This window comes from Tasmannia lanceolata, unplaced genomic scaffold, assembly GCF_043159265.1.
Source record: "Tasmannia lanceolata isolate RefF3 unplaced genomic scaffold, GAP_Taslan_0.1 ptg000011l, whole genome shotgun sequence".
Lineage (NCBI taxonomy): Eukaryota > Viridiplantae > Streptophyta > Magnoliopsida > Canellales > Winteraceae > Tasmannia > Tasmannia lanceolata.
Window position 1 is genome coordinate 16,036,494 of NW_027518688.1, and position 19,630 is coordinate 16,056,123.

The window sequence follows — 19,630 nt, forward strand, 5'->3', positions numbered from 1 at the left end:
AATATTTGATTCCTAAGATGCAAACGAATAGCCCATTGGAAGAAGAAGCCGGTAAATTCTATACGAGTATTATGTTTAACAAATTTCAGGATGGGTTGAAGGGTGGTACCAATTGTTGGTATGACCTGTTGAACAATGAAGGGACAGTGGAAGAGTATTCTGTAGGTCTTAGAAATGATGAAAAGAGTAGATGGTGCAGGGTACAGTTTGACGATTCTGACGGAGTAACCGCGACATGTCAGTGCGCTATGTTTGAGATGGAAGGGATATTATGTCAACATATCCTTCGTATTTTTTACCTTAAGCAATTGAGAAAGGTCCCTGAGCGTTACATGTTAAGGAGGTGGTCTATTGAGGCAAGATATCGAGGGGGGCTATATTACCTACAAGCACACAAGGGAGTAATGGCATGAATCCTTTTAAGAGGTGGTGCCTAATCTCAACATGGCAATGACTTTTATATGGACCAGGTAAGAGGGAGGGTGTAGTGAAAAGGATGGAAGATTTTTGCAGTGCACTTTGGGCTGAAGAAGAAGAAAAGAAGAAAGATGAGTTGGTGCAAAGTGAGTTACCAGTCATTGGTAGCCAAGTCCAGTCTAACATTTGTGTCAGTCAAATGCCTGAAATTACTATTCGAAACCCCCCTGTTGCGAAGACGAAGGGCCGACTGAAGAATGCTACACGTTTGAAATCTAACATAGAGACCTCTACAACCCAACCAAAGAAGAGGACGTGCAAATCCTGTGGGGAACAAGGACATTATGCGATGACTTGTAAAAAGAACTCCAAGGTCTGTACATGATGCTTTTTTAAGTTATAAATTTCTTAAACTAGTCCTTAATAATAATTTGTTCTTTTGTTTTGTAATAGAAACATAAAAGAAAGCGGCCAGGGAAAGAAGAGGGAGAGGGGAAGGAGGAAGAGGAAGATGAGCAGGTTGAGGAGTAGACGCTGAGCAGGTTAGTCTGTGTTTCTTTTATTTCGAGTTCTTATGTGTTTTTTCCCCTCACATTATTTTTGATAACTTTGCGTAAAAGGCAGAACACTATTTGATGACATTATTCTTGATTTCTTTTCAGCGCTGGAGTAAAGAAATATTCAGGCCTTTTCAGTGATGTTGGGCTGCTAGAAGTGTTCTGATGTTGGGTCTTTATTTTATAGTTGTAATTGATTTTTGTGAGAAAATACTTTCATCTCTACTCCAAACAGGTGTATTGAAACAGGTTCACTATGTATGTATTTCTAAGTTATTCTAGAAAAGGGGTGCAGGTGTATTGAAACAGGTTCACTATGTATGTGTAATTGACTTTTATAGTTGTAATTGATTTTTGTGTATGTATGTGTAATTGACTTTTATAGTTGTAATTGATTTTTGTGAGAAAATACTGTTATCTCTACTCCAAACAGGTGTATTGACACATGTTCACTATGTATTGAAATAGGTTAACTGTCGCAGAATTGATGATTAGGGGTTCTTGTGGAGCAAAAGTTGTATGGGATATAAGATTGCGTTGAGACTTGAAGGAGGAGGAGATTGTCCAGTTCACGGGACTTACGCTCTGGTTGAATGAATGCTACCTGAAATTATGTGATTATGATCGTATTATATGATTGCCTGAAGCTCAAGGTGGGTTTTCTTTTAGGTCATTTTTTGAAAGGTTATGCTGTGATGAAGGTGGAACATCAGGTAGAACGAGAATATGGCGTAAAAACATTCCCCCAAGGATATTGGCTTTTGCGTGGACCGTTTGTCATCGCTGCATCAACACTTGCGACCGTCTAATGAGACGTTCAATCCAGATGGCGAGTCGGTGTGTCCTATTCTGCGAGGCCGAGGAATCTTTATACCATATATTTATTCATTGCAGATACTACTCCTTGGTTTGGTCGGCCCTACTCAAATTGTTTGGCATGGTTTGGGTATTCCGTGATAGCATTTCAAATGAACTGGAAAATTGGATTGGTGCCTTTTATGGATGTTTGGGTCAGGAACTCTGGAAGGCACTTTCGTATGCTGTTTTATGGCATATCTGGAAGGAACACAACCAGAGTCTTTTCCGATATTAAAAAATCACCATATCTGCTAATTCTTGATATCAAGATTTCTATTGTATCTTGGTCCCGGGCTACAGGTAAGTTACCATATCCCCCGGGTGACGCTATGAGACGGTGGAAGGTGATTGACGGAGAAAAGACGGGGGGCATACTGAAACCGAAATGGATTCCACCGCCTGAAGGTCATTTCAAACTGAATTTTGACGGAAGGGGGAATTTTGAGGTATCATGATAGCCGGTTTCTCATGTCTTATTCAGGTCCGGCGAGTCTTGTGATGCCAATGAAGCGGAAGCTAGAGCGCTTCTTTTCGGTTTGAAATGGTATGCGAATCATAATATAGGACCAATAATAATTGAAGGAGATTCCTCAAATGTTATTTATTGGGCCTCAAATCGGATGGGTGGACCATGGCTTCTCTTCAATATTCTATCTGAAATCAGAGATTTGGTATCTGTGTTACATCCCTTGCTCGTTCACAGAAGAAGATCGGCGAACTCTGAGGCAGACTTGCTAGCTAATGAGGGCGTTTCCTTACTATCTGTAGTTGTGTCGTGTTCGGAGCTTTTACAAAGTTTATTGTAACTGTTCTTTTCTTGTGGGCTGACATCGCCTTTTTTCTGGGGACTACTCGTCCCTGTTGTTATATTTTTCTCTGGAATATATCGTTATCTTCTCTCAAAAAAAACAAATGCAACATGAAATTTCATCTTCTAGAGAGAAAATTTGTCAATAGAAGGAGAAAAAGGACAGGTAAAGAATTTTAAAGCAGCATTGGTCTGGGTTGTGGTCCAAAAATTCTCCAACTTTGAGCTGTTGAGATGATAAGAAAGTATCTTGCCTTTCATCTGAAGAAAAAGAACCTCTGTATCTGGGTGAAAAGCTATTAAATGGAAACACCGCCAGTCGGGCCAGTCGGGTTCAGGAAGTTGCTTTACTAAATCTTGCATTCTGATACAATGCTTCAATTCCCATTCATTGCTTTGGTAATCTCTGAGTGCCCATATTTCCATTCTGTAAGCGTTGAAGTCGGCATAATGAAGACATCCACCACACTCCCCTATGCAACCAAAAGTTACTCTATTCGCAGCTTCCGGCAATTCGATCAATTCGCAGCTCTCTTCCTTGATATCAAATCTCAACACATCAAAGAGATAAAACAACACATGCAGAGCTCCATTAGAATACACAGCTTGTCCTCCAAACAATAAAGTACCTTCGGATCTCAAGGACACCGTAGATTCAACCCACTTCCCCGTCTCAGAAGAGAAAATATCCAGATCTACAAATGAAGCTCCCCGGCTGCTACCCAAGAAGCGAACAACTTTGAAATGATTAGAGATTCGAGGATCGTAGACCAATCCAGCAACATAATGAATTCTATCAACCTTGTACAGAGAAACACATTTTTTAGTTGCTGGATTACAGACAATATAGTGACGAAGTTTTGGTATTACATGATAATCCCGCATCCAACCAAGAAGCAACCCATTGCAACAATTCGCAATTCTAAATTTCTGATGGCATGGCAAAAAACTGAGGCTAGTATCCATGTCACCACTATTGACGACCTTAGAATTAGACACAGAGGCATATCCTGACTGCTCCAAGTTTTGGTAAAATAGGCCAGACAAGAGTGGAGGTAGTATTTTTCGTGATAAAACTCCCCTAGAGATCAAATTGTGCCATTCCTTTGATACACACTTCAATCTATGGAGAGACTTTGCCGGCAATCGAGCAAAGATCTCAATCAACATATCTTCACTTAAACTCATCTTCTTCAAGCTCTTCATGCTGAAAGGTAAGGAGTAAAACATCATCAGTATCTAGAACATATATAATCTCCTTAAAAGACCAATTTGATCAAATAGAGCTTATAATATTAACTTCCATGTAAAAACTTCTTACAGCTTAATTCAATTCTATAAGAGTATCTATCAAGAGTAGAACTATAATAGCATAGAACAACTCTAATTCGTACTCTTTTAGAAAGAAAATGGCCAGAGAAACTCTTAATGGGTTTACTTGTGAGTGAGGCTAAAGTTTTCAAAATAGTAGTAGAAACTCAAGTTCCGAAATAGCAGTTCTCTTACTGTTTTCACTAAAGAGAAACACGCAAGGAGCAGGTCTATTCGGGTGTTGAGTTTATCAATGAAAGGTGATTTGCTTGATTGAGATTGAGATCATACATGCAGTCAACACATTTTCATTCACTGCAAAGTTGCTCGTGAGGTATGGGGCAGGATTTTAGCAAGGTTTGGAATGGATTGGGTTTTTCCTTCCACTCTTAAAGATTTATTTGAAGGCTGGTCCTGTAATTCATGGAGGAAAAAAGGAAAGGCTTTATGGTGGCTCTCATTGATGGCCACATTGTGGGTTCTGTGGATCGAAAGAAATAATAGAGTTTTCGAAGGTAAAGCTAAATCTTCTTATTTTTTGTTTATCAAGGCCATTGCGTTAACTATCTCATGGGCTAGGGCTCTTCCGCTTTTCTAATTTGTTTCGGCTTTCGAACTGTGGGAGGGTTGGAGAGTAGTCTGTAATAGTAAGGAAAATATTGATGTTATTATTCAGGCCTGGCGTCCTCCCCCTGATGGGCTCTTAAAGTTAAATTTCGATGGCTCTAGTTTGGGTAATCCTGGCCCAGCTGGGATAGGAGGTGTCCTGAGAGACTGCGCCGGAGAGGTCATTAAGGCTTATTCCGGTCCTATCGGAACAGCAGATTCGAGTGAAGCAGAGGTAAGAGCAGCTCATCAAGGCTTTTTGTGTATGGAAAGGAATAGGTTAGGCAGTTGCATTGTAGAGGGTGATTCGCTTAATGTTATAAGATGGCTTAGGGGCTTTTTGATTCCTCCGTAGAGATTTCTTCGTTTCTTTGATGAGATAAAAGACATATCGGAAGGGCTTTCGGTTTTATATCAGCATGCGAGAAGATCTGCTAATGCTATGGCAGATAAGTTGGCAAAAGATGGAGTTTCTAAGCAGGTTTTAGGGCTTTTTGATTTTTACCGCCCTAATTGTATAATTGCGGGGTTCTCTGTTTTCTTAGTTTGTATCTGTGCTTGAAGGGGGACCTTCTCAGTCTTCTTTTAATGAATTCTGTTACCATTCAAAAAAAAAAGAAGTCAACATAGGTAATAACGAGAAGTAATCTTAGAAGGACAACGGTAGAAAAACCAGACACGCAATCGTTTCCAATTGTTATTACCACAGATTAAGGCCACAAATACGTGTATTTATAGATGTTGGTATTGATGGAATCCTCTATAAAACAGTTGGTCGTCACATGGTGTCTTACTAAGCAGAATTGTATTGCGGTGCACTAAGAAGCACGGGTACGGGTTCGGCGTGGGAGTACGACACGACACGGGTATGCGGGTACGTGATTTTCCAAGAAAACGGTGCGGGTACGCCGAATATAATAATATATTTTAATATTTTATTATAAATTTATAAAATAAAATAAAATTGAAGAACAATCCCAATTGTGAGCCCAAAATTGATTATTGGAGTAAAAATTATGTTTAATTTTGACTCCAAATATCAGTTTTGGGCTCCCAATCGGTTGCCACAATCCCAAATTAACAGGGCCTAAACCCTAAGCCCCTAATTGTGAGCCCAAATCAGATTATTGGAGTCAAAATTAACATAATTTTGACTCCAATAATCAGTTTTGGGCTCCCAATCGATTGTCACAATCTCAAATTAACAAGGCCAAAAGCCCTAATCCACTAATTGTGAGCCCAAAACTGATTATTGGACTCATAGTTTTGGGCTATCAATCGATTCACAATCTAACAGGCCCTAATTGTTTGATTATGACAACCGATTGCCAGCCCTAAGGGCGTGTTCGTTTCAGATTATGACAACTGATTGCCAGCCCTAAGGCCATGTTCGCTTCAGACTATGACAACTTATTGCTGAACCTATTATTGGACTCAAATATAAATGTAATTCGGAGTCCAATAATAGGTTTGGGGCTCACAATCAGTTGTTTTAATGATGTAATCTCAAAAGAACAGGGCCTAAACCTAATAATATGTTTGGGGAAGACAATCAGTTGTCATAATCTCAAACAAAAAAAATGGTAGAGAGAGAGAGTTGGAGTGAGAGATTTACCAGAGAGAGAGAGAGAGAGAGAGAGAGAGAGAGAGAGAGCCGTCGTCGTGTGAGAGAGGCAAGCGGAGAGGGCAGAGAAAGCGTCGAGAGCGAGAGAGAGAGTAGCGAGAGAAGGGGAAAATAAAACCTGGTTTTAAAACCTAGGTCTTTTTTAAAACACTCCCATCTTTTACTCTAGACAGCCACTTTAAAACCTAGTTTTCTCTCAACCACGACCCCCCTTTTTACTCCCCCCCCCCCCCCACAACTTAAATTTTTAAAAAATCTAAAAACATTTCGGGTGCGTCGGGGTGCGCACCCAAACGTACCCGGCACGGACCCAATATTGAAAATTCATATTTTTAAAGAAAAAGTGTTGAGTGTGTACCCAAGACGTACCCGGAACATACTCGGGACGTATAAGCACCCGACACGGGTATGGGAGGGTTTTCAGAGTACCCGTGCTTCCTTGCCCATAATCCTAACCATAACCATAACCATAATCCTAACCATAACCTATAGAATAAATGGTTTGGATGAGCCAAACAACTATGGCAGATGGTGTGTGTGTGTGTGTGTCTATATATATATATATATATATATATATATATATATATAGGGCTGCAACTCGAGCCGGGTTTTACCCGACCTGCATCGACCCGACCCGAAAATAGCCTGGGTTGGGTTCAGGTTTCATGGGCTTCGGGTCGAGCCAGGTTGAGCATTCAAAAGCCCGCATGAATCTCGCGTCGAGCCGGGTTTGAAGGGGCCCGGCCCGACCCGACCCGAGTTACATAAGTTATATAGTATGTGCATTTTTTTCTATTGTTAGTTAGAAGTTAAAAGTGAAAACCCACGCACCCACTGTTATTGTATGTGAGTGTAATTTCTACTTCTATGAGTTGAGTTGATTCAAGTGTTTGATTCAGCATTGTTTGATTGTAATTACAACATTGTTTGATTACAGCATTGTTTGATTCAAGTGTAATGTGAGTGTAATTACATCATTGTTTGATTCAAGTGCAATGTGAGTGTAATTTCTGCTTCTATGAGTTGAGTTGCCTTGCCAAACAAGAATTTTCCTTAAAAATTGCATCAACGTGAAAAAACCCGACCCGAGATTTATCATGGGTAGGGGCGGGTTTGGGAATCGTGGGTTTTCCGGAAAAAAACCCGACCCGACCCGACCCGAGATATTTCTCGGGTAGGGTTGGGTTCTCCAAAACCCGACCCGCCCGACCCGACCCGAGTTGCAGCCCTATATATATATATATATCTAGTAAAAAACCTCGTGCGATGCACGGGCCGACAAAGAACTGTACGGACCACATCATAGGTTGATCCAAACCGTCCATGTGATGGAACCCAAATTCGGGTTTCGGGTTGGGCGGGTTGCCTGACAGCCCAACCCGACCCGACCCGATTTCCAATTCGGGTTGATTTTTCCCAACCCAGTCCAACCCAATTAGCGAAAAAGCTTAACTCAACCCAACCCAAATTCGGGTTGAACTCGTCGGCTATGAAGCACGGGTGCGGGTGCGGGGTGCGGGTGCGACACGACACGGGTACGTGGGTACGTGATTTTCCAAAAAACTTGGGTGCGGGTGCGTTGAATATAATAATATTTTTTATTAAAAAAATTTTAAAAATAGGAAAGCAATCAAATAACCATAACATCACCATTCACCAAAATGGAAAAAGGGCTTTTATAATTTAACCCCCCCCCCCAAAAAAAAATGTTATTGGCAGCCCTCCTCTCTTTTTTTTGTTTTTTGTTTTAAAACACTTAAAAAGGTGTCGGGTGCGTCGGGGTGCGCACCCCAAGCGCACCCGACACGCACCAAATTTTTAAAAAAGGGTTTTTGAATCGGGTGCGCACCCAGGACGCACCCGAGCGCACCCGTGTCGGATACGCACCTGATACGGGTACGCGGGCCATTTTGAAGCACTCGTGCTTCATAGCCCGTCGGGTTCGGGTTGAACCCAACCCGCGCGGGTACATCCAAGTAACAACGATGGTTTCAAATTATATATAGTGCTAATGTCCTCACTACCATATTTTATAATGGCACTACTCACCGTATTTTGATGATCGCACTCCTCACTTTATTAAAATGTACGGTATGGCCCATACCATAGGATGATCCAAACCGTCCATTAGATGGGCCACTGCTTACATAGGTTGTGCCCCAAAAATAATTTTCATCGGTTGATCCGAACCCTTCGATCTATAAAGGGTTATAGGTTGCTCCAAACTGTCCATGTGATGGAACACAACATCAATCGATTGTGCCCGTAAAATCATTTCCATAGGTTGATCCTAGCCCTCCAATCGATATAGGCTGATCCTAAGCCTCTAATCGATAGAGGTTTCCATAATTGTTGTTCCTCTTCAGGTGCCCGAAATCCGTACTATTTTGCAAGTGTCCTGCATGAGTAATATAAAGTAGTTCTTTCGTCATTGTCATATGTCTTTACCTCTTCTCGGTAGTTTTTTCCCATAATTGTCATAGACAGATACCCTGTGTCGGTACTTTTCGTATGTAGATTACGATTTTACCCTTAAATAATTTCTCATAGAGATAGATGTTAGATATGTGGGGAGGGCAAAAAACGGTAAAAATCATCCACACTGACGTGTTAAATGGACAATTTCTCTTCTGCTATATATATATATATATATATATATATATATATATATCAGATCTGACCAATCGCACCAGATCTGGATGATTCTCGTCTATAAATTGTACCTTATCTATAAAGCCCTGATTTCATAGCTTTCTAATTTCGTAGGTCATTCAAAGACGGAGTTCCGACTCCACAAACCACCTCAGTGGCTCAACCCCAATGCATGCCGTCTGAATCCTAGTGAGAACCCGTGCATTGGGGCAAAGAAAATGAAAATATAAATGAGAGATTGAGAGAGCAAGGGACATGTGAAACAACTAAAATATGTAGTTGACTGAGATTAAAAAATCAATTAAAATGACAATAGGAGCTTACAATATATAGAGAGTGCATAGAGTAAGTGTACTATGATTAACAGCAGATTGCTTGATAAAGAAAATTATTGAATAGCTATCCATATTCCACATCGGTTTTGAACATAGCCGAAACTGAAATTTCGGCTGAAATACCGAAATTTCAGTTTTGTACAAAAAAAAAATAAAAAATTCAAACTTGAGCTGAAATTTTAACCGAAATTGGTACTTTCGGTAATTTCAAAAAAAGCAAATTTCGAAATTTCAGCCAAAATTTGGGAAAAAAATAAATTGAAAAAATTTCGGTAATATATATATATACCGAAATTTCCTCTCTGTGTGTGTGTGTGTATATATATATATATATATATAGATAGAGAGAGAGAGGAAATGGTTTGTGTGCAGCTGCACAGATAGCTTATCTGTCCATGGCTGCACAAACCATAGTGGGGGCCACATTTTTGGGGGATCCAAAGCATTCATTTGGAAGGCCTTTCCATGGATAGGATGTTTACCAAAAATCAGCCCTATAGGATCATCCTAACCCAATCAAAGTTGGAGGGGAAAATGGACAGACCGTATTTCTGCCCATTTTTCCCTCCACAAATGGCAGGGTTAGGATGATCCTAAAGGGCTGATTTTTGGTACACACCCTATCCATGGAAGGGCCTTTCAAACAAATTCGTTGAATCCCCCCAAAAATGTGCCCCTCCATGGTTTGTGCAGCCATGCACAGATAGCTTATCTATGTAGCTACACACAAACCATTTCCTCACACACACACACACACACACACACACACACACACACACACACACATATATATATATATATATATATATATATATATATAGAGTTAAGTGAAGCTACACATACGTGTAGCTAACTTAGCTACACCGACGGCTTAAAATACAGTGGGCCCGCATTGTTTGGGTGTGTTAACAGGTCTTTAGGTCTTTATTGTAATGCCCAAGGGCATACTTGTCTTTGTACTTCACTTTTTATTATTTATATTACATGAGTGAGGGGGAGAACCCTAACTCAATCTTTTCTCTCACTCTTTACTTTCTCTCTTTTCTCTACCTCTCTCAACATGGTATCAAAGCTCTAGGGCATGGATGCCTAGGGCCATTTTTTTTTTTCTTTCCTTCTTTTTTCCCTAACCCTAACCTTAGCATCCACCTCCATCTTCTCCATCCCTAACCCTAACCATAACCCCTTCATTCTTTGCTACAGTACCCGCTACAGTACTGCTACAGTGAATCGCTACAGTAAATCGCTACAGTACCCTCTTTTCCCCACTCTTCCTTGCCCTAATCTGATCCATCATAATTTCTTCTTCTTCTTTTGGGTCATAGCTATGTCCTAGATTTTCTTGTTCGGCTTGATCACTATCTTCATGGTGTTGTTCTGGATTTGTACTTACATCATTGCGATGTTTGTGGCTCGGAGTTGTCTCGACTTTGTCTTTATGTCGTGAGGCTATCTCATGCCTCCCTTATGCCTATGTTGTCATCATGAAGTCGCGGTCTATTAGCTTGCTTATAGTCTTCATCCTTGTCTCTACTTGCTCGTTGTTGGTCCTCTTCAGTCTTCTTCCCGGTCTCTTATGGAAGATACCCCTCATATTGAGGACCCTACTATTCGTACTCCAGCTATGGCTACTAGTTCCCAGCCGCGTCAGGTTGCGTCGTCGTCTTGTCTTCGGTGGATGCGTCATTCCCACCGATTACAACTTCCTGTCTTGATGGATCCAACTATTTGACTTGGAAGATTGCTGTGGAGACATATCTGAAGGCCCGACGAAAGATTTATATTATTCGTCGTGATCCCCCTCTTGAGACTGACCCTACCTTTGATAATTGGGATGTAGATGATGCCTTTGTTCGTACACTTCTATGGCAGAGTATGACCCCTGCCATTGCTAGCACCATGATGGATCTCCCTACTGCCAAAAAGGTATGGGAGCACACTGCGGCATTATATTCTGGTGAGGGGAATGTCGCCCGTCTCTGCGACACTTATTCGCGCTGGATGGGTTACAGGCGCGGTGATTCTACAGTCCATGATTACTACAAACAGTTTGTCTGCTATTGCCAGCAGCTGGATGCTCTTATGCCTCTCACCACTGATCTTACCACGGCAGCCAGACAGCGGGATCAGCTCCGTGTTGTTCATTTCCTTGAGGGTCTTGGACCAGAGTTCACTCATCTTCGACAGCACATCCTTGGGTCTAGTACTGTACCCAATCTTCAGGAGGTATTTTTACGAGCTCAGCAGTGTGCACTTGGCATTACTGTTCCTACTCCCGTGGATGTCTCGACTATTGCTGCTTATGGAGCCGCTGACCGCCCTTCCCGAGGAGGAGGCATTTTTGGTCGCGGTCGTGGTCGCGATACTAGATGAGGTGGACATGGCGGCGGCCGAGAGGGTGGCCGTGGAGGTCGAGCTCGGCCCTATTGTACTCATTGTAGGCGTGAGGGTCACTATCACGAGACATGCTTTGATCTCACACTCCATATCCTCGTCAGGGCCGTACTGCACATCTTGCCCTTCCAGATTCGCTTGCTCCTATTGACAGCCCCTCACAGACATCACTGGCTACTCCGACCGATCAGATGGTCGTCTCTCGTGCCTACTATGATGAGCTACAACGTTTCAGGTCTGCCAGCCGCCCTCCTACTGCTGGTCTTGTTCAGCCAGGTAGTTCTCCTGTTTCGTTCCTCTCTAGTTCTAGCTTCTGGATTAATTATTCGGGAGCATCTCATCACATGACAGGTACCCAGTCATCTTTACATGATTTTCATCATGTTGTTTCATGTTCTATTACTCTTGCTGATGGGAGTACCTCTCCTATCACTGGTGTTGGCAGTTGTTCCCCTTCACCAGGCATTACATTATCATCTGTGCTCTGTGTCCCCAAGTCACCTTTCAGTTTACTTTCTGTTAGTCAATTAACAAAGCATCTTCATTGTTCTATCTCATTTTTTTCTTCATATTGTCTTTTTCAGGATCTCTCGACTGGGAGGACGATTGGCTCGGGCTGTGAGGTGGATGGCCTTTATCGTCTCGACTGCACTCCGTCCCATCCGATTCTACATGGCTCGGTCGATGCATACCAGTGGCACTGCCGTCTAGGTCACCCGTCTATGGAGCGTTTATGCAGGATTCCCTTCGTTCCTTCTTCATCTGTTAGGTCTTTTCAGTGTGAGGCCTGTGAACTTGGGAAGCATCATCGTGTGTCATTTCCCTTCACTCTAGGACTGTTAGTCGGGCTTCACACCCTTTTGCTCTTGTTCATTCTGATGTATGGGGTCCTGCGAGAACTACCTCTTTATTTGGATTTCGCTATTTTGTGGTCTTTATTGATGACTATTCACGTATGACATCGACTTATTTAATAAAAGATCGTTCTAAAGTTTTTTCTGTGTTTTGTGATTTCTATGCTGAAGTTAGTAATCAATTCTCATGTGTTATCCAATGTCTTCGCACTGACAATGCAAAGGAATATTTCTCTTACTCAAATGGTTTTCAAGAATTCCTCTCTTCGCGAGGCATTCTTCATCAGTCCTCATGTGCTCATACCTCTCAGCAGAATGGAGTGGCTGAGAGGAAGCTTCGCTCCTTGTTAGATGGGGCCCGGACACTACTCTTTCAGATGCGGGTCCCTAAGACCTATTGGGCTGATGCTGTACTCACAGCATACTACTTGACGAATAGGCTTCTCTCTTCGGTCCTTGGTGGCACCTCTCCGTTCTCGATTCTCCGTCCTACCTCTGACCCTTTCCCTCTTACACCTCGAGTTTTTTGCTGTCTCTGTTTTGTCCACGTTCTTGGGTCAGGATTAGATAAGTTGGATCCTCGGGCCGAACGGTGTATCTTTCTAGGTTACTCTCGGACCCAAAAGGGTTATCATTGCTACAACCCTCACCTGCGACGATCCTTTGTCTCGGCGGATGTTACATTCTTTAAGACTCAGTCATTTTTTAGTTCGTCCATCTCGTTGGATCCCTCCCCCTCTACAGTTCAGGAGGATTCCTCGCATACTCCTGTTTATCCTCTTACGGTTCTTTCTGATCCCATCCCTGTTTCTAGACCTCCGGTGTCCAGTTCCTCCCCTACAGTTGATTCTACTGTTATGCCGACGTCAGCGCCTTGTGCAGCCCCTCTACCTCCACCATTAAAGCAGTATTAGTGTCGGACCAAATTTGTTGCTCATTCAGCCCCGCCCGAGCCATCATCATCTCAGCCGGAGATCCCCACTTCTGAGGTACATTCTGACTCTCCCATTGCCTCTCGCACTCGGTCTCGCAGTACTGCTCATCCCATTTCCTCTTTTGTGTCTTATGACTTTCTCACCTGTATTTCGTAGTTTTGTTTCGTCTTTGTCCTCTATTTCTCTACCTAAGACTCTACAGAAGGCACTTGATCATCAAGACTGGCGGGCGGCTATGGATCTTGAGATGCAGGCCAATCAGACATGAGATTTGGTCCCTCTACCATATGGTGCTTGCCCCGTTGGTTGTCGCTGGGTTTATGCAGTCAAGCACCTTCCTGATGGCACAGTTGAGAGCCTTAAGGCTCGACTTGTTGCCAAAGGGTACACGGAGACATATGGGATTGATTATAGCGAGACTTTTTCACCAGTTGCGAAAATTCCTTCTGTCCGTGTCTTGATATCCCTTGCTGTGAATCATGGCTGGCATCTTCATCAGTTGGATGTAAAGAATGTCTTTCTTCATGGTGATTTGGAGGAAGAGGTCTATATGGAGCAACCTCCTGGATATGTTGCTTAGGGGGAGAGATCTTCTCTTGTTTGCCGTTTGAGGAAATCCATTTATGGTCTCAAACAATCTCGGAGAGCCTGGTTTGGGAAGTTCAGTGCTACACTTATTCGCTTTGGCATGAAGCAGTGCGCAGTTGATCACTCCGTCTTCAGTTTTCAGTCTCAGGCTGGTTGTGTTCTGTTGATAGTATATGTCGATGATATCATTATCACTGGTAGCGATACAGGTGGCATTCAGAGGCTCAAATCCTTCCTTCAGACAGAGTTCTCTACTAAGGATTTGGGTCGTCTTCGGTATTTCCTGGGCATTGAGGTTGCCTATTCGACTAGGGGTATCTATCTCTCACAGAGCAAGTATGTTCTGGATCTTCTTGATGAGACAGGTTGTTTGGGAGTCAAGCCTGCCTCAACTCCTATGGACCAGAATATGAAATTACTCCCTAAGGAGGGAGTCCTGTTAGAAGATCCAGGACGATACAGACGGTTAGTTGGTAAGCTCATTTATCTTACTGTTACACGTCCAGATATTACCTTTGCAGTTAGCGCTGTTAACCAGCATATGAGCTCACCTCGCACTTCACACTGGGCTGCTGTACTTCAGATATTGAGATATCTGAAGAGTTCGCCAGGTAAAGGGTTGTTATTTCAGAGGCATGAGCACCAGAGAATTGAAGGATACACTGATGCAGACTGGGCAGGATCTCCGGCTGATAGGCGGTCTACTAGAGGATATTGCACCTTTGTTGGAGGTAATCTTGTTTCATGGAGAAGTAAGAAACAAGATGTCGTGTCTAAATCCAGTGCCGAGACAGAATATAGAGCTATGTCTCATACGAGTGGGGAACTCATGTGGCTACGTTCCTTACTTTTAGAGATTGGATTTCCTCCTTCTTCTTCTTCTCCAGTTAAGTTATACTGTGACAACAAATCCGCCATTTACATTGCCACGAATCCAGTCTTCCATGAGAGAACTAAACATATTGAAGTGGATTGTCATTTCATTAGAGATTTGATTCAGCGAGCCTACATATCTCCCGTGTTTACCAGATCTGCAGATCAATTAGCAGACATGTTCACGAAGCCTCTAAGTAGAGCTAAGTTAGTTGATAATTGTACAAGCTAGGAATGTTAGATATCTACATTCCAGCTTGAGGGGGAGTGTTAACAGGTCTTTAGGTTTTTATTGTAATGCCCAAGGGCATACTTGTCTTTGTACTTTACTTTTTATTATTAATATTACATGAGTGAGGGGGAGAACCCTAACTCAATCTTTTCTCTCACTCTTTACTTTATCTCTTTTCTCTACCACTCTCAACAGGGTGATCCAAACCATTCATTTGATAGGCCCTCACATTGATAGGGTGTGCCCAAAAAATCAGCTCCATTGGATGATCCCAACCTTTCAAACTGTGGAGGCAAAAATAGACAGATTTGTGAAGGTTTTTACACGTCCATTTTTGCCTCCACAAATCGTAGGGTTGGGATGATCCTATGAAGCTGATTTTTTGGGCACACCCTATCTATGTGAGGGCCCATCAAAATGAATGGTCTACATCACCGAAACAATGTGGGCCCACTGTATTTTAAGGCGTCGGTGTAGCTAAGTTAGAGCCACATAATTTCTCCCAAAATTCTATGAGAATTACACATCACTTTTTTTGACTTTTTTTAACAAAGGCACCCATTCAACCCACATATTTTCAATCCTACCCCCTCCTTTATGCTTTTTAACAAAGGCACCCATTAAAGCCACATAATTTCAATCCTACCCCCCTCCTTTATGCTCTTTTAATTATTGAAACCGGGCTAAGATTAGCCCGGTTTGGATCAACCTATGATGTGGTCCGTACAGTTCTTTCTCGGCTAGTGCATCGCACGGGGTTTTTAACTAGTGTGTGTATATATATATATATAGTGGGACACCCCGTGCAATGCACGGGGGGGAGCAAAAACCTATGCTTTAAAACCTTTTTTTTTATTTTAAAATCAAGTATGTTGAGAAAATGAATAAAAAAAGTACAAATTAGTGTAAAATTCAATAATGCAAAGAAGGTCAGAGAATGGAAGTCATTCAATCATTCAGCAAAAAAGGTCAAGAGGGTATAAAAACCTTGTATCTTCGACCAGATTTGCATTCCATAAAAGGAATTGGGATACAACAAATGTAAAACGCAATAGGAAGCCATAGATCTTCGCCTAGCTAAACCCATTTTATTAGTAAGTAGATGCTGAAAGAATTCAATAGAAAAGCAGATCTACTGATCATGTTTTATTTGATACAATTCTCATGCTTAATACCATTTCATTTTCGAAACTAAAAGAGAAGAAAAATTAACTACATGCCTGAAAAAAAGAAATATAAAATCCCATTAAAGCTATCAGAGGACATGAGAGAAACAATCATATAAACATTGAAATGAAAAATAATTCTCTTCAACAAATGTTGAAGTAAATGAAAACATTCTGAAGAAGCTATGTATTGAAAGAAAAATTAACGAATTACCATTCTATCATGAAAGGGGAAAGATGATGTATTTAGAGAAAAAGAAAATGCCCATGATCTGCACCGATAACTTCCATGGGTTAAATCTTTGACCTCCTCTCCTTTCTTTTTAAAGGCATAGGAAGAGGTGGTGGTTGGATTCTGGAGAGAAAAGCCCAATGCATATGAAATTGCAAAGAAACAGAACACCAATTCTCTGAAATAAAAGAAAAGGGAAGAAAAGTAACATTCATAGGTGGTTAGATTGTTTTGGGTGAAGTGCCTTTAAAATGGTTCAACAACTGAAAGAGAAATAGAGATGGAGCAAGTAAAAACATGGGCATTTCAGGAAATTGAAGAGTCCTGACAACAACTTACTGATCCATGGTCTTTGTTATTAAGTTGCAAAATAAGGTAAAAATCCCTACAACCCAAACCATGGTCTTCTTTTCAAACGTTAGAGAGGCATTAAGGTCATTGACGATACAGAAACATGCTAGAATAGCTTCATCAATTTGTCATAGTAGCAACATTAGCCACCAAATAAATCCATACAAATAAGGAAAACACTTTGCCAAAACTGTATGCGATAGAAAATTGAACCAAACTTCCAATAATGATTAGTACAGACAGCTAAAAAACCAAACATTAGACTTTTAGGCTTGGCCAAAACACTATATTAATTGAAAGGCTGAATTCAAAGCAATCACCGATATTACTTGCCATGATGACATCTAAAAGAAGAAAGTCCGCAGCTCCTCATCCTACGTATCTCTTATAGCATGCGCATGAGGATAACAACTTCATCCTGTAAACCAAGTGACACCATATGAACAGGTTAACGAATAAAATATTATAGAAGATATGGATTTTTTAATACATATTCAGGAAGTTAAAATGAAATGAATAAATGAGAGAATGAATGAATAGATGCACAACCCACAATAACTGAAATGAATGAGAGATGTACGTACATACATCTAATATGAAGAAAAGAGCCATAATTGGCGGAGCAGAACTTTTTATGAGGTTAGCTAATACTTGCAAGCCTTTTGGGTAATCCACTTGTTTATAAGCCTATAAAAGCCCATTCCTGCACATCACATAAACGCAACTTTAAAATAAACTACATAAAATCACTCAAATCACACAGCACGCAAATGAAATATTGATGTGGACATCAGCAAGGGAATACAAATAATATAGTCTAGCATAAGTTTGTTTGAATTTTTCATTACTTATCAGCATTGGTAAGAAACCCATGCATAGCAACAAAGAAATTTGACAAAAAAAAAATACAATGGAAAGATTATTTGCAGGCCCAAGCTGATTTGCAGAATGTAAAGCAACAGAACCAAAAAGAGCTTATATTCGAGTCTCAGAAAATAGCAAACTCGATCAGGGAAAATAAGGTGTGTTTTCATTGGAATTGCACAAAGGTGGGAAAATTTTCATTTTTTCATAAAGGCATTTCATCGAGCACTTTTTGTGCACATGAAACATATATGGAAAATCAAAGGTTTTTTCCCATACCTTTGAAACTACAGTAACTCATCCTTTGCACGGCTACTCTATAGATTCCCAAAAGAAAACCAAATGTTACTCTACAAAGTGTTTTTAAAATTGGATATGGGAAGACGGAGATTAATAAAAAGGATTTCATTGGAATTCCAGAAGACCGTTGTTGATTCTGAGTGAAACCCTAGCAAAAGAATAAAAACTAAGATGGATTGGAAATTTTCTAGAATCTTTGCTGAAACCCTAGTAAAGAATTAAAAGAATAACAAAATATAAAGGGAAAAAATGAACCCTAGCAATTCCGGTGAGAGAGGGACATGGTGGTATTGGTGAGCGGTGGGTAGGAAGAAAGATTTGGGGTTATTCGGTGTGAAACCCTAGCTTAGAGACCACATACCAGAGAGAGAGATGCGTATTTTGTTCGTCTTCTTCACCTCCTAAGGTTCTGCAGAAAGAAGAGGTTAGAAAAACAAATGGGTCGAGAGAGGAAGATGAAAGGACACATGGCAAGAGGGAGGGGACACGTAGAAAGAGTTTTGCCTTCTCATTTTCGCGATATAGAGAGTGAGAACGACGCGTGGGGGTGAAAAACTTGACCGTGAGTACAGAGGGGGCGGGGCGAGGCGTGGGCGTGGGGGGGGGTGGGGGCGGGGGGGGATTAGAGAGGAAATTTGAAATTTCGGAGGGCCTGCTTTGGTCCGTTTTGATGCGTAAGTACACGTGTTGTACTAATGGAATATTCAAGTAAAAGAAAACAAAAATAGTTATGTTCCCAGGGGTGTCAACGGATCCACTTTGGGTCGGATCCACCTGTGTCACAGTCGTCACAGTCACGATCCATTCAAATTCGTTATCGGTCGAGTAGGAGTCGGATTGTTCTTCGGATCCTACTCTGCACGTCATGATCACGATCCATTTTAATTCGGACCGTCCATTGGAGTGTCCAATTATGTCCCATTAAGCTAAGTAAACAATTAATTTTTAAAAAAAAAGATAGAATGGCAATCCACTATTAGTGTGTCTCGATGCATTTTCTTCAATTAAATTAAAAATTTATTTATATTTAATCTATGTGTATAATAATACTTGTAAACAATAAAACTAACCAAAATTACATACACAAATATAATGTATAACTATTATCAAAGAATATGATGCATAAAGAACAAAACCCCTCTCTCTTTTCCTTCGTGAAAGTATGAAATGAAACGACTGAAATGAGTGAAATCGTATTCCCATCCGATTCATTAAGTGATAAGAGAGGTTTTGACCAAAATACTCTTCATAGAACGGTTAGCATTAACAAAATTTGGAGGGTATTTTTACCAACCATTTCGGATCGTGACTATCCAATGGGCATATGTGGCGTGCCCATACACAATCCAAAAATTTTCGGATCCCATATTTGATGATCCGAAATGTGCCCATGGATCCTATTCATATGTTTAGATCCCGTTCATTAACGTTGGGTTTCGGACGATCCATCGAACCGTCTGGATCCATTGACACCCCTATCTGTTCCTACTAATGAAGGGTAGAAATGACTTTTCAACCAAGGACAAAAGTGTTTTACTTTTTAACCAAGGAAAAAGGCGTCTTACAAAACCCCTGAGCTGCTTCCATCGTAGCCTTTTCACATCAAAGTACAGGTGCCGACATCAGGGAATTCAGAAATTTTTTTAAAACAAAAAACCATAGTTTTCCTTCCT

At 41.2% G+C, this 19,630-nt stretch overlaps 2 protein-coding genes across 11 annotated transcripts in view; one reads left to right on the forward strand and one right to left on the reverse strand.

Moving 5' to 3' along the window:
• The window catches only part of LOC143885930 (uncharacterized), a 113,365-nt gene that overhangs the window by 51,130 nt on the left and 42,605 nt on the right, over positions 1–19,630 (forward strand). The gene's annotated exons all lie outside the window — the stretch shown is intronic.
• LOC143886483 (F-box protein At5g07610-like) lies at positions 2,739–18,519 on the reverse strand. Of its 10 annotated transcripts, none has more exons than XM_077390465.1 (5): positions 18,319–18,519; positions 17,382–17,496; positions 17,127–17,211; positions 16,425–16,565; positions 2,739–3,847 (listed from the first exon to the last, which is right to left on the reverse strand). In XM_077390465.1, the coding sequence occupies exons 4-5, from the start codon at positions 16,433–16,435 to the stop codon at positions 2,767–2,769; spliced, it is 1,092 nt and encodes a 363-aa protein (XP_077246580.1). In that variant the 5' UTR covers positions 16,436–16,565; positions 17,127–17,211; positions 17,382–17,496; positions 18,319–18,519; the 3' UTR covers positions 2,739–2,766. The 10 variants fall into 10 exon arrangements, with proteins under 10 accessions (XP_077246580.1, XP_077246579.1, XP_077246583.1 ...); XM_077390464.1 differs by having other exon boundaries at positions 16,425–16,620; XM_077390468.1 differs by having other exon boundaries at positions 17,378–17,496.